Raw genomic sequence first — 13064 nt, 5'->3', positions numbered from 1 at the left:
GCACCGCGGCCAGGGAGGTGGACGGTCCCTGGGGAAGGCGTTCATAACATGGCGTGTAGTAGTAGTGTTTGAAGGCGGCGTGTGGAGGAACAGAGGCACAAAGCAGCGGTCTAGAGCGACACAAGTCTATGTGGAAATTGAAACACATTATCGTCGAGGAGATTTTAATATACAAGTTTCCCTGCATTATTTGGTCATAGCTATGAAGTATATACTCCATGAGTATAGTTATACCATATTTCTTAGAGAGAGAGAGAGAGAGAGAGAGAGAGAGAGAGATTGCAAAAATGCTTGTTAAATAAAGAGTAACCTTTAAAATCGATGTTACCGTTGCAATAACGCCGTCAAAAGATGTATGATTGTATCGTGTGTGTGTGTGTGTGTGTGTGTGTGTGTGTGCGTGCGTGTGTGTGCGCTATATATAACCTATCTCATTATTCTATACATTAATTAAGGTTGTCGCGTGGCGAGGAATTGCTCCACCGCCGGCACATGTTGGGATAGCGTGGCCAGGCAGCGAGGGTCAGTCTGTCGGTTCTTCCAAGGCCCGTGACACCCGCGAGGTTCCCCTGTTTCTGAGTCATGGCACAGTCTGGGGTGGACAGGTGGCAGGCAGCTCAGTGAGTGATGCACAGGCACTCAGTGGGATAGCGGGGCATGCACACAGCTTCTCGTCATCACCACGCCACTTGATTGTTGTTTCTTATAACCTAAACTATATCGTTCTGTTTTCTTCGCTTCCTGATGTAGACGATGACGAAGAGGAGAAGGCAGAAGGCGCACACAACTCCCAGGACGACCGTCGCTATTGCGAAGTTATTTCTCTCCTCCTTCATGTCGTCGTAGGTGTCGCGGCTCACCATGTCTGGCGCCATCGTGGTGGATGGCGGCTGCAGGACGAGAAGAGTAGGAGAGTTACGTGAGAGAAAACTGGGAAATGGATATAGTGAAAGGTGAGAATGGGAAAAATGTGAGTTACTGAATTAAGAGAGACGGGAGGATGCAATTATGTGGGTGGGGAGAGCAAAGCAGTAGTACCTAATGTTAAAAAAATGCGAGTTAAGTTAATGAGTTACGTGGGACGGGACACTGGATATATGAGTGAGGGAAGCGAGGGAATGCGTGACAGTAAAAGGTGACCGTGGCGACAATGTGAAATATAGAGCTAAGACGGGAGGTTGCAGCTATATGAGAGGAAAACAGACGTGCACAATGTTGATAAAATGTTTGTGAGTTAGGTCAGACACACTACCTGCTGTTACATGAGTGAGAAAAGCTGGGTGACTTCTTAATGAAAAAAAAAAAAATAGGAAGAATGCGTGTTACTGAGTGAAACAAGAGGCTGTTGTTATACTTGAGAAAAGCGAATCAGTGAATAACGGTGAGAGTGAACGTGGGCAAGAATGTGAGTTATTAAGTTAGGTAAGACGGGATGTTGCTGTTACGCTATGGGTGAGAAAAACGTGGGGTACATAACGCTAAAAAAAATAAATAAATAAATAAATAAAAGCATGGCAAAAATGCGAGATGAAAGAGAGACTGAGGAAGAGAACGGGTAGATAAATGATGGCGAGGAGTGAACCTGTGTGGAATGAGAGTTACGGAGCCTTTTAAACTATAGAAGAGGGGATAAAAGTATAGCCATTATCACAAATCAAGTAAATTTCCACCTTCACCTCCACTGCGTTAAGTCCCTTCCACAACCTCAAGTCTTCTGATCTGCTGAGAATCTCCCCACGAAACCTGACACTTGATAGATGTTTAGTAGCTCAGAGGACTAAAGGCTGATGGAAAACGCTAAAATCAGTGGAAGGATGTACAAAAGGTTACCACTGACCACCACCGCACCAAAGGCCTCCCCCCCACGCAACCCTGCACGCCTCACCTCTACAGTGGAGTCGTTGCCGGTAGAGTGGTAGTTCCATCTCGTCGTGTAGTCCACCATCATCGTGAAATTGTCCTTTATGAGCATGAAGTTCTGCTGGTCTGGGGTATAGGGATTCCACTTCTCTATCGCATCCTCCCATTGCTCCCTCGTGGCCTCGGGGGTCGGGTCACTGCCGAGAGTCATGCTAGAGTTCAGATGAGGGAGGACACTACTTGGTGTTTGTTAATTAATCACTGTACTCTTTAGTCGTCCTTTGTTAATATTCAAAACACTATAGAAAATGTTTGAATAGATAGAAAATAAGAGATCAGCATTAAAACACTTTAGAAGATTTTGTTTGCATAGAGAAACAAAAATAAGGTATTAACATTCGGAACACTAGAGAAGACGTGTTTGCATAGAGACAGAAAAATAAAGAATTAATATTCAGAACACAATAGAAGATACGTTTGCATAAAAACAAGAAAGGGAGTAGCATTGAAAACACCATAGAAAATAAAAAATAGGTTTCCATAAAGAGACAGAAAAGTAAAGGACTATCATTCGGAACAGTAAAGAAGATATGTTTGCAAAGTCACAGAAAAAAAGAAAAAAAATAAGCAGTTTTTTTTTTTTTTTTTGTCTTTTCAAGCTACAGACCTACTCAAGAGGATGTAATTGAAAAATAAGTATGAAAAAAGTTGTAGATGAGTATGGGAATAGTTGTCAAAGAGGGAAAAAGGTTAAACAAATATCCCATATCACGTGGCATCTTTTTGTATGCTATGTGCGTTTGTATGTATGTACGTGTGTGAGCCTGAAGAATGACGGGGAGTATTCATCATGTGCCATAGACAAGGCACAACATGATGCAGAAGAAGGACACGAGGGATGGGATGGCTAGACATGGACTGTTAATTTTCGCTTGTAGGGGTTTCAAGAGGAAGGATTCAAGAGGCTTATCCTCAAATCATGGATAACCCTTTTGACTGCGTACACTCTTTAGGAACTGACACCCTTACTGGCACCACCTTTTCTATATAACGCTTTTTTGTTGTCCAAGGCCAGAGCTCCATCTTGCCGAAACAAAATCCGCACAAGTGAAAGAGGGAAGATATGTTGGCATGGAGACACACAAAAAAAAAAAAAAATGAGGAGCGAGACATGGAGGAACAGAAAAGAAAGAAAGGTTTGGAGCTTTATCTTTCCTGTCTTGAATTTCTCACCCATATTTTGCGAAGTTAGTCCATATTTTTGTCATGCGGTCCACCATCACCTTCTGGCGCTCGTCGTGCACAGCGGGCAGGTGGAACAGGTAGAGGAGCTCGTCAGCGTGGGAAACACCTGGGGATGTGGCGTATACAATAGTGAATGGACGCAAGTGAGAATTTGTCCTTGATAAAGCTTTTAGCGCTTGTTTATTGTGATTTTTCTGTGTATAAACTTGGATTCTTGGCTTTATTTTATTTTTTCTACACTTGTATAATTCTCTCTCTCTCTCTCTCTCTCTCTCTCTCTCTCTCTCTCTCTCTCTCTCTCTCTCTCTCTCTCTCTCTCTCTCTCTCTCTCTCTCTCTCTCTCTCTCTCTCTCTCTCTCACCTCCAGGGACAGGGATATCAGGGAAGGACATAAAGATCCAGTCGAAGAGGGAGTCGTCGGCTTCATATTCCCACGAGTAGAAATAGATGGGGGAGTTCTCGTTGGCGAGGGAGGCGCGACGGGTCAGCTCCCACAGCCCTGACTTGAGGAACATCACGCCGCTCATCTGAAACACCACACCGGGGCATTATAACCTTTCGTAATGCCAAATCGGTAGCTCGGGCGGTAGCGCGTCTGATTACAATACAAGAAGTCCTGTGTTCGAGTCCTGGTTACGACTGGTGTTTTTCTGGGATGATTGCCCGCTCCTAGGTTCACTCAGCCTTGAATGGGTACTGGTTAGCTGTTACTTGGAGGGTTAAAGGGTGTGGAGAAAGGAACTGGCTATCCTATTCATATGCCGAGGCCTTGGATTGGGTGCAGCTACCCGCCCATCGCCTGTGCTCCACGAGTATGATGCACTTTAAACCTTTTTAAATGACTAGTCACGCAAACAAAGGCTCACTGGCTTGGTAATCAGCAGAAAATCGGTATAGTGATCAACAGTTTAGTTAGGTGTGGGGTGTTCTTTGATCGAAACGTGGCTGGTGATGGAAAGAAGATTTATATGATCAGCAGTTTGGTTAGGTATGGCGTGTTCTTGAGTCGATACGTGGCTGGTGATGGATGGAAAGTGACAATCGTGGACTTACATCTATCATTCCGCCGATCATGGAGTCCCAGTCGCCCATGGTGGCGTCGGGCAGATAGGTCAGTCTCATGGAGCTGGATACGGAACCTGTCTTGTCCTCGATGCCTGTCAGGGAAGAGAAGGAAGCAAGACAGATGATTACATGACCGAGCTTTGTCTTAGGTGCGGTCGAGGTTTTACCCTTCAGCTATGGGTGTACAAAGGACTGATTATTAATTGATTGTGGGGAGGTAAGAGATCGACAACTTTTTCCTCTGCACGAAGCTTTGAAACTGTTAACTGTTACTGTCTTTTTTGGGTCGCACCTTCCCCTACATTCAAAAGGCTCTAATTGAAGTTACACGGATTTTACCCTTCAGCTATGGGTGTACAAAGGACTGATTATTAATTGATTGTGGGGAGGTAAGAGATCGACAACTTTTTCCTCTGCACGAAGCTTTGAAACTGTTAACTGTTACTGTCTTATTGGGTCGCACCTTCCCTACATTCAAGTCTCTAATTGAAGTTACACGGATTAACAAAATTTCTAAAAACGCTCTTGAGAACCCGACTTATCATCTCTGTGGCCTTTGAAAACAGTCGTGGAGAGAGCGTTTCAGAATACCGGCCTGTCACTCACGTACCGAAAGCCTGCAGCAGCATCATCAGCGCGTCATTCTTGAGGAAATCCACGTCCTCGGTGGTGTGGTTGTTGTACACCATGAAGTCCTTGTAGGTTACTGCGGGGAGAGAGAGAGAGAGAGAGAGAGAGAGAGAGAGAGAGAGAGAGAGAGAGAGAGAGAAAGGCACATCAGACAATACTCGGGGGAAGACAGGCATTGGGTGTCTCTATTTTTTAATGTATGTATGTATGCGCTTGGTATTAATTTTAGCACCATCGTTATCATCATCGTGGTGGTCGTCGTCATTAGTTTCATAGTCATCATAAGCGGCACCAGCATCCTCACTGTCACTATCATCGCTACTATCACTATCACCACCACCACCTCATTCATCGTACAATATTGATGATGATAATAATAATGATAATAATAATAATAATAATAATAATAATAATAATAATAATAAGAGGAGGAGGAGGAGAATAACAAGAAGAGGAGGAGAATAACTAGAAGAAGAGGAAGATAGCATGAAGAAGAGAAGAAGAATTACAACAATAAAAGGAGGAGAATAACAAGGAGAGGAGAGGAAGATAATAATAATAAGAAGAAGAGAATAACAAGAAGAAGAAGAGAATAACAAGGAGACAACAAAAAGGAGACAACAACAACAACAACAACAACAACAAAGATCAGTCCCATACTCACGCCCCATGACCAAGGATCCCTCATCCCTCACGCTGCCAGTCATGACAGGAATGTTCAGGAATTCCGCGGCGTCCAGGATCTCCCGGGGGTCCTTGGGGATGACTGGGTGTATCCCCGCGATGTCCCGCTGCACCACAGGAGACAGCCCCTTGAAGCCCAGCCCGCCAGCCCGCCGGTCCTCAATCTGTGCATTTGGAACAGAGCATGACGTGTGTGTGTGTGTGTGTGTGTGTGTGTGTGTGTGTGTGTGTCCCAAAATCGCACTACAGTTATGAAATCATGACCGCTGTAGGCCCGCACACTCGCCTGATCCTCACCCTTATAAGCTGCAGAACAGCACAGTGACGGGTACTCACATATATCGCGACGGCAGCGTTCACCACATCCTCATAGTGCCTGCTCCTCATGCAGTTCAGTATATCCGCCGTGGTGAAACCTGGATTGTCGCAGTTTAGTTTGGAGGCCGCCACAACGAAGGAGCTCTCAGGATCCTTATCGAGCGTCCACTCCTCCAGCGCCGACCCACTCTGGGGGATGACGCGGTGCAGCAACTGGCGACCGTTGTTCCCCTCGGCTGACGCTACAGGTTAAGAAGGAATTAACTACTACACTGTGATGGAAGAACTTGGGAAGATATTCATAATCAGACCAGCACATGAAGACGTCATTACTTTGTGGGGAAAAAGAAGCCATACTGTTTTAAGACTGCTGCAGTTTAGGAGGCTATCATGAGGAGCAGAAGCAGGTGTGAAAAACGCTCATTGGAATATACAAAAGACCATGTTGTAGTTCACTGATGCTGTCGGAGTGTATGAGTACGTGTGAAAAAAGTGCTCTTAAATATACAAGAGACTGCTGCAGTTTACTGTTGTAAGGAACTGTATGAGCAGTTGTGAAAAACGCTCTCTTTAATATACAAGGTCATGGATGTTGGTCATAAATTAGCGTTTGCATTCCATTTAACCTACTTCGTTAGTATAAATAGTAACGCGGCCATTGGCAATACAGCTGCAAGAGATACGTGACTATGGAGTTCGTTCTTCTGCAGGACTTGATCGATGAATTTCAACCTTCCCATTAACAGTTATAACCAGAGACGTTCTAAAGAACTGCTATGAAAAGTTCGTATAACGTTCTCAGTGAAAACTGGTGGCAGGAGGAGGACCAGCATTCATTAAGTATAAACAAATAAACGATGAAAAGGAAATACGAAATATGAAATTAAGAAAACTACTGCAAGATCAAAGAAGAAAATTAGAAAACTACTGTTTGATAAGATCCTGACTGACAAGATGACGAAATGTATAAGCTAGTTTATCCGATTATCACGAATCACTAGAGGCGCAAAATTATCCATTAACAGTCATAGCCAAAGATGTTTCCAGGAATCACTATGAAAAGTTCTTATGACGTTGTTAATGAAAACTGGTGGCAGCGGTAGGATCAGCATTTATAATGAAAATTAAATAAGTAAATACGAAACGTGAAATTAAGAAGGAAACTACAGCGCGACAAGATCTTGACTGGCAAAATGACGAAATATATAAGTTATTTCATTAGATCATTACGAATCATCACAAGTGCGGAATTATCAGTGTATAAGTTTATCAGATATCGTGAATCTTTAGAGATGCGGAATTCTCAATGTGCGTGGGACACACCATTGGTCAGGGGCGTGAGGTACATCCAGGAGGAGCTGGCGCCGCCTGCACTCTGGCCGAACACTGTCACTAGGTCCGGGTCTCCAGCAAAGTGGTGGATGTGCTTTTGGACCTACGAGAGAAACAAAAAAGAAAAGAAAAAAAAACTAAGATAGAAAATTAATCAGAGTTTTCTAATGCAGTGCTAGGATGAAATGGCATTGTAAAGAAGAAAATAAGATAAAAATAAATGTATATAGAGTGTCTCATTGCAATGCTGCTGAAACAATAGGCCATAATAGAGAAGAAAATAAGATGAAAATTTAAAAAATAAAAGTTTTCTAACGCAGTGCTGAGATAAAACGACACAGTAGAGAAGAAAATAATGAAACAGAAAATAAATACAAGGGTCATAGTCAGCCATCAGAGTATTAAAAAGCAGACGAAGTGAAAAAGGAAAAGTAAATGTGGCAATAAAGAAAAATTTATGAAAAAAAAAAACGATGCAGAAGCTGATACTGAAGTGAGCCTGACCTGGGAGGAAGCAAGATGTGGATGAAGGAGACCCCAAAGCGATAGAAAGCAAAATTGAAAGGAACGAAGAGAATGATGATGATAATGATGATGAAAATGACGATGATGATAAGGAGGAGCAGAAGGAGAAGGAAGAAGAGGGGAAAGGAAATCGTTATGCGGAGGGGATGAAGGAAGAGAATAGATAATATGAACCAAGAATAGAGCAGGGAAAAAACAAGGATTATTGTACAACTGGATATGACTGTATGCCATCAGTAAGCTATTCAACGAAGGGCATAACAGCGATAACCGAAAAATAAAATAGATAAGACACATAGAGAGACAGAGAAGAGACTGTATGGAATGTGTGAGCTATTTAACTACGGATATAACAGTAATATACGAAAAATAACATAGACAGACAGACAGACAGAGACAGAGGAGAGACTGTAAGGGATCAGTGAGAAATTCAACTATGGACATGACCGTAATACACTAAGCATAAGACAGATAGACAGACAAAGATTCTTACCCATCGGAGGGCCATGATTTGGTCCATCAAGCCCATGTTCCCTGGAGCCTCCTCCACGCCTGCCGCCAGGAACCCTGCAACACCCAGGCAGCGTCAGTGTGTGTGTTGGTGGGGGAGGGAAGACGGTGTGCTTGGGGATCCTATTATCAAATGTCTCTCCATTTAAACCATGAACCTTTTAATAAGCTGTACTGAAATTTACTGGGAGGTTGTCTATTGTTATTTCATTGTTCTAGTGGCATTTTAATATGGATTCTGCATCACTAATGGGAAAAACACCCGTGAAAACCAGGTATTATTTCTGTGATCTGAAAATAGTCCTTATGAGTGACCAGAGGATTTAAGAACACGAGCCTGTGACTGTCGATCCCAATGTGTTTACTTACTCGCACTTAGAACCATATTCTGAAACACTTCCGTCCGCGCCTGCACTACATTCAAAACGTTTTAACTGAAGTGACACGGATTTCTAAAGGTGTCTTTACTGTTCTAGTGACAGATTAACAAGATTTCTACATTATTAACAGGAGAAAACTCTTTGAGAACTCGGCTAGTTATTTCTGTGGACTTTGAAGATAGTCGTGGTGAGAGAGCAAAGTGTTTCTGAATACAGGAAGGAAGGACACCGTCAGTCATGCAGGTTTAACACGTACCGAGGAGGCCGAGGCGATACTGCACCACCACCACCACCACGTCCCTGTCCATGAGCTTGGTGGGCACGTAGAGAAAGGCGTCACCGGACATGTAGGCGCCGCCGTGGATGAACACCATCACGGGAAGCGCATCTTGCCCCTCCGTCAGGTCCTCAGGCAGCTGGGGGCAAACAGAAGAGCATAAGAACATAAGAAAATAAGGAAAGCTGCAAGAAGCCATCAGGCCTACACATGGCAGTCGCTGTATGAAACACACCTACTCATTTCCACCTATCTTCCTTTTATTTATTTACTTTATTTGACTTTTTTTCCATTACCTAATACATTCACTCCTTTCCAAGACAAAAATATTAATGAGCCAGTGAGTCCCAGATGTGAGCAATAAGTCCACCCTTTCTCCCTCTTCTCTCCCACAGGAACCCATGCCCCACCCGCCGCCTCGACACTCACCAGGGGCGTGTAGACACTAAGGTGCAAACAGTCCTCGCTGCCGCTGACGATGCCGGTGAAGAGGAGCGAGGCCTGGGCACACCGCGGCCGCAGGTAGCTGGCGTCATAATATTTGTCCTCCCAAGGGCCTGCGAACTCCTCGGGGTACTGGAGGGTAAGGGAGGGGGAGCAGGGGGAGTTAGCCTCTCTCTCTCTCTCTCTCTCTCTCTCTCTCTCTCTCTCTCTCTCTCTCTCTCTCTCTCTCTCTCTCTCTCTCTCTCTCTCTCTCTCTCTCTCTCTCTCTCTCTCTCTCTCTCTCTCTCTCTCTCTCTCTCTCATATGCAAGAAGCCTTATCTAAAGCACTTGAATGCAAGGTTTTTCTTATCAGTTCAACGCACTATCCTCTACTTGTTCTTGTGCTCTCTCTCTCTCTCTCTCTCTCTCTCTCTCTCTCTCTCTCCTCTCTCTCTCTCTCTCTCTCTCTCTCTCTCTCTCTCTCTCTCTCTCTCTCTCTCTCTCTCTCTCTCTCTCTCTCTCTCTCTCTCTCTCTCTCTGTGTGTGTGTGTGTTATATCTGGAAGAAGTGTTTTAAAGACTACCACGCTCGCCACTCCTGAACCTGCTTCTCGCTTTTACAATCCCTTAACGTCTGTTCCCATGTGTGTAATGAACTCTATAATCACACACATCACACACACACACACACACACACACACACACACACACACACACACACGATTCTTAAGACCTTGATGTACACAAACCAATCGTCATGTCAACTGATTTATAAATTTGTCAGTACTTCTATCTCATGAATCACCAGACTTGTATATATCCGTATTTTTTTCCAAAAGTTTAATGTTTTGAATCTTCGTCCATCTTTTTTTTTTTTCCATGTTGATATTTATATTACTAAAAATTCCCCAAAGTGATTTCAGCAATGATGTACACTTACAAATTTTGAAACGGCGCTTTAGTTTTATGAATTTTTTCAAGTTTTTTTTTTTTTTTTTTTTTTTTTACGAACCGCGTATCTTGCAAAGGTTCATAAGTGACCAGTCGTTGAACCCTTTAAGTGGTGCGTTACTGGCTGATGACCTTCACGTAAGAGTGAGGCGGAGGGGCGCTATCTGATTATCGCTGCTATCACTCCACCTGATGTCTACTGCTTCATACGCTGTCTTTATCCTCTCAGGGTCTCTGCTTACACAGGAATCAACATTATGTCGTGTGTGTGTGTGTGTGTGTGTGTGTGTGTGTGTGTGTGTGTGTGTGTACCTCTTCTTTTCACTCCATCAACCCCCACCCTACACACACTCGCTCAATCATTGGTCACGTCCTCGCCTGTCACGTGGTGGGCTGAGGTTCGCGCCCCGCTCATGTAGCTGTTACGAGTCCTGCCTCCTTTAAATTAATCAGAGAATATAGCGGTAATTGTCCCTCCAGTTTGATATTTTAATGCCTTAAAGAAAATAGTTATATCCAGACCGCGATTACCTGGAATCTTGACCTCCATAATGGTATACGCAGGGCTGGAATAACGCACTGGAACGCTGGAATGATTGATGTTTGATAACCCTTTGGTTTTCCAGCCTCGGATCAAACGTGCGGTACAACATGACTCAACAACCACGACGTAAATAACACCCCTTAACTATTATAACAGGCTCCCATGCTAACAGGCGTCATGTTATCGGACCTTGAGTGGGCATAGAGAGCTGCTTTGTGCAGGTCACTTGAACTTTTGACGTGCCTTTATTTTCTCATGTTTTGTCTCGATGCTGAAGTTGAACGTTATCTCAAGTAACACTCGAGCCTTGTAGCGCAGCACCGAGACAGCACCGCGTCACGCCAGGCAGCACTATGGCACTGTACACGCCCTACATGAATGGCCCGTATTCAGAAACGCTTTCCTCTCTCACTACGACTATTTTCAAAGGTCACAGAGATGATTAGTCGAGTTCTGAAGAGTGTTTATCCTTTTAATAATGTAGAAATCATGATAACGTGTCACCAGAACCGTAAAAACACCAATAAAAACCCTTGTCACTTCAGTTAGAGCCTTTTTAGAGTAGCAGAGATGCGACGCAAAAGTGTTTCAAAATATGGTCCATGAACCACCCACCTTGAACCGGGACTCGTTCACTGGCGGCTCAGCGTACGGCAGACTCATGAAGCCATAGAAGTCCCTGCTCTTGAAGGAAGTTAGGATGACGCCCTCAGCCGTGCCCAGGTCGCCCACAGTTAGTTTGTGAGTGCGTGGAGGTGTGGCTGTGGGTATGGGTATGGATGGGTCGGTGGGCTCTAGTGTAGTGGTGATTGGTGGGTCCGTGGGCGGGTCTGTAGGTGGGTCCGTGGGTGGATCTGTAGGTGGGTCCGTGGGTGGGTCTGTAGGTGGGTCCGTGGGTGGGTCTGTAGGTGGGTCCGTGGGTGGGTCTGTAAGTGGGTCCGTGGGTGGGTCTGTAGGTGGGTCCGTGGGTGGGTCTGTAGGTGGGTCCGTGGGTGGGTCTGTAGGTGGGTCCGTGGGTGGGTCTGTAGGTGGGTCCGTGGGTGGGTCTGTAGGTGGGTCCGTGGGTGGGTCTGTAGGTGGGTCCGTGGGCGGTTCAGCAGAAGAATCAGTCGAGGGGTCTTCTGCCTGATTAATGGTCAGGTCTGACCTCACCGCGTCATTTTTCACTTCCACATCCAAGTATTCCTTTGAAGGCTGAGCCGCCGCTTGCACGACTCCCAGGGGCGGGAGAGCTGCGGCCGCCACACTCACCACCACAGCCAACACACACACGCCCAGCACGCTGCACACACGCATGGCTCAGTGTGGCAGCAAAGATAGGCTGGCTCGATAACGTGGGTCCTGCCTCAGAGCTGGTCGCCGAATGAGCACAGCACTGCGCTGCGCCGCCTGTATCTCCCGCCTCATCTCCTCCCACCCGGGCCGCTGTCTTCCTGTTCACGCCCTCTTTTTTGTGCACCTTTTTTCGTGGGAAGATTTTCAGGATTATTAACGATAATGTAGATTTCGTATTATCAGAAACGAATAATGACAGGCTCGAGTTTGCCCATGTTTTGTTGTGGTTCCCAATACCGCCTCGCACCTCCATAACAGCGAGTTGGGACACATATATATTAATTTATTTGTTTATTTAGTTATTTATGTATTTTTTTCATTTATTCATTTATTCAGAGTTGTTATAGTATAGTTTAGAAAATACTGTATAGCAATGTAAACATTGCTTCCATGATGGTGTACTTGTAGTGGTGGTGTTGGTGGTGATGGTAGTGGTGGTGGTATTAGCGTTCATACACACCCTATGACAGTGTAGTTCAAGAGGTGTTTCCACGCTCCTGTGGTGTTTCTCTGTTTCGGGATCTTATCTTGACAACATTAAACAAGCTTTTATTGTGAAAATTATTAGGATTTTCAGAGATGTTTAAATGATTTTAATGATATATTTTTACAAGGATTCTACGTCAAAAGGAGAGACACCCATAAGAGCTTTACTGACAATCTCTGCGGCCTTTGAGTATAAGAGTCACGGTCTCCAAAACAAAATATGGCATAGGATGTAAAATTACGTCTTAGCCACAGGTCAGTCTCACAACAGGTTCACAAGTAATTAACTAATATCCATTCACTTCCACCAGCTGACATCTTTAGTGGAGATTTTTTTTTTATTGATTTTTATTTTCCTTTTTTTCCGTCTTTTTATCGTCCTTGGCCAGAACTCCCCTTACGTAAAAAGCTGCAGTTCCTCTAACCAGTACAGCATTACGTACTGGTGTAGCTCAGTGGTCGAGTAACAAATACCACTCCCTTCCACCGTGTTCAGCCT

At 44.6% G+C, this 13064-nt stretch overlaps 1 protein-coding gene and 1 long non-coding RNA gene across 2 annotated transcripts in view; one reads left to right on the top strand and one right to left on the bottom strand.

Annotated features, from left to right (window-relative positions):
* LOC135114912 (uncharacterized) overlaps positions 1–9346 on the top strand; it is a 221033-nt gene extending 211687 nt beyond the window's left edge. The window contains exon 6 of the long non-coding RNA XR_010275712.1: positions 9222–9346. This is a non-coding gene — a long non-coding RNA (uncharacterized LOC135114912). The remainder of the gene's footprint in view (positions 1–9221) is intronic.
* On the bottom strand, positions 151–12141 carry LOC135114886 (juvenile hormone esterase-like). Its single transcript, XM_064031105.1, has 13 exons — positions 11360–12141; positions 9256–9402; positions 8806–8965; positions 8153–8226; positions 7126–7237; positions 5821–6044; positions 5465–5648; positions 4781–4876; positions 4159–4262; positions 3467–3632; positions 3094–3211; positions 1886–2057; positions 151–890 (listed from the first exon to the last, which is right to left on the bottom strand). The coding sequence occupies exons 1-13, from the start codon at positions 12038–12040 to the stop codon at positions 711–713; spliced, it is 2418 nt and encodes an 805-aa protein (XP_063887175.1). The 5' UTR covers positions 12041–12141; the 3' UTR covers positions 151–710.
* Between the last annotated feature and the right edge of the window lie 923 nt (positions 12142–13064).

This window comes from Scylla paramamosain, chromosome 2 (assembly GCF_035594125.1).
Source record: "Scylla paramamosain isolate STU-SP2022 chromosome 2, ASM3559412v1, whole genome shotgun sequence".
NCBI lineage: Eukaryota > Metazoa > Arthropoda > Malacostraca > Decapoda > Portunidae > Scylla > Scylla paramamosain.
The sequence above is the reverse complement of the archived record's forward strand: the minus strand, read 5'-3'. Positions and strand labels throughout refer to the sequence as shown.

Bases quoted from the DNA above. Each gene is read 5' to 3' on its own strand.
- LOC135114886 (XM_064031105.1), bottom strand. From the start codon at position 12,040: ATGCGTGTGTGCAGCGTGCTGGGCGTGTGTGTGTTGGCTGTGGTGGTG. The intron at 3,633-4,158 runs GTAAGTCCACGA...GTGGTGTTTCAG, and splicing joins TGATCGGCGGAATGATAGAT to ATGAGCGGCGTGATGTTCCT. The intron at 891-1,885 runs GTGAGGCGTGCA...CTCGTCCTGCAG, and splicing joins GCAACGACTCCACTGTAGAG to CCGCCATCCACCACGATGGC.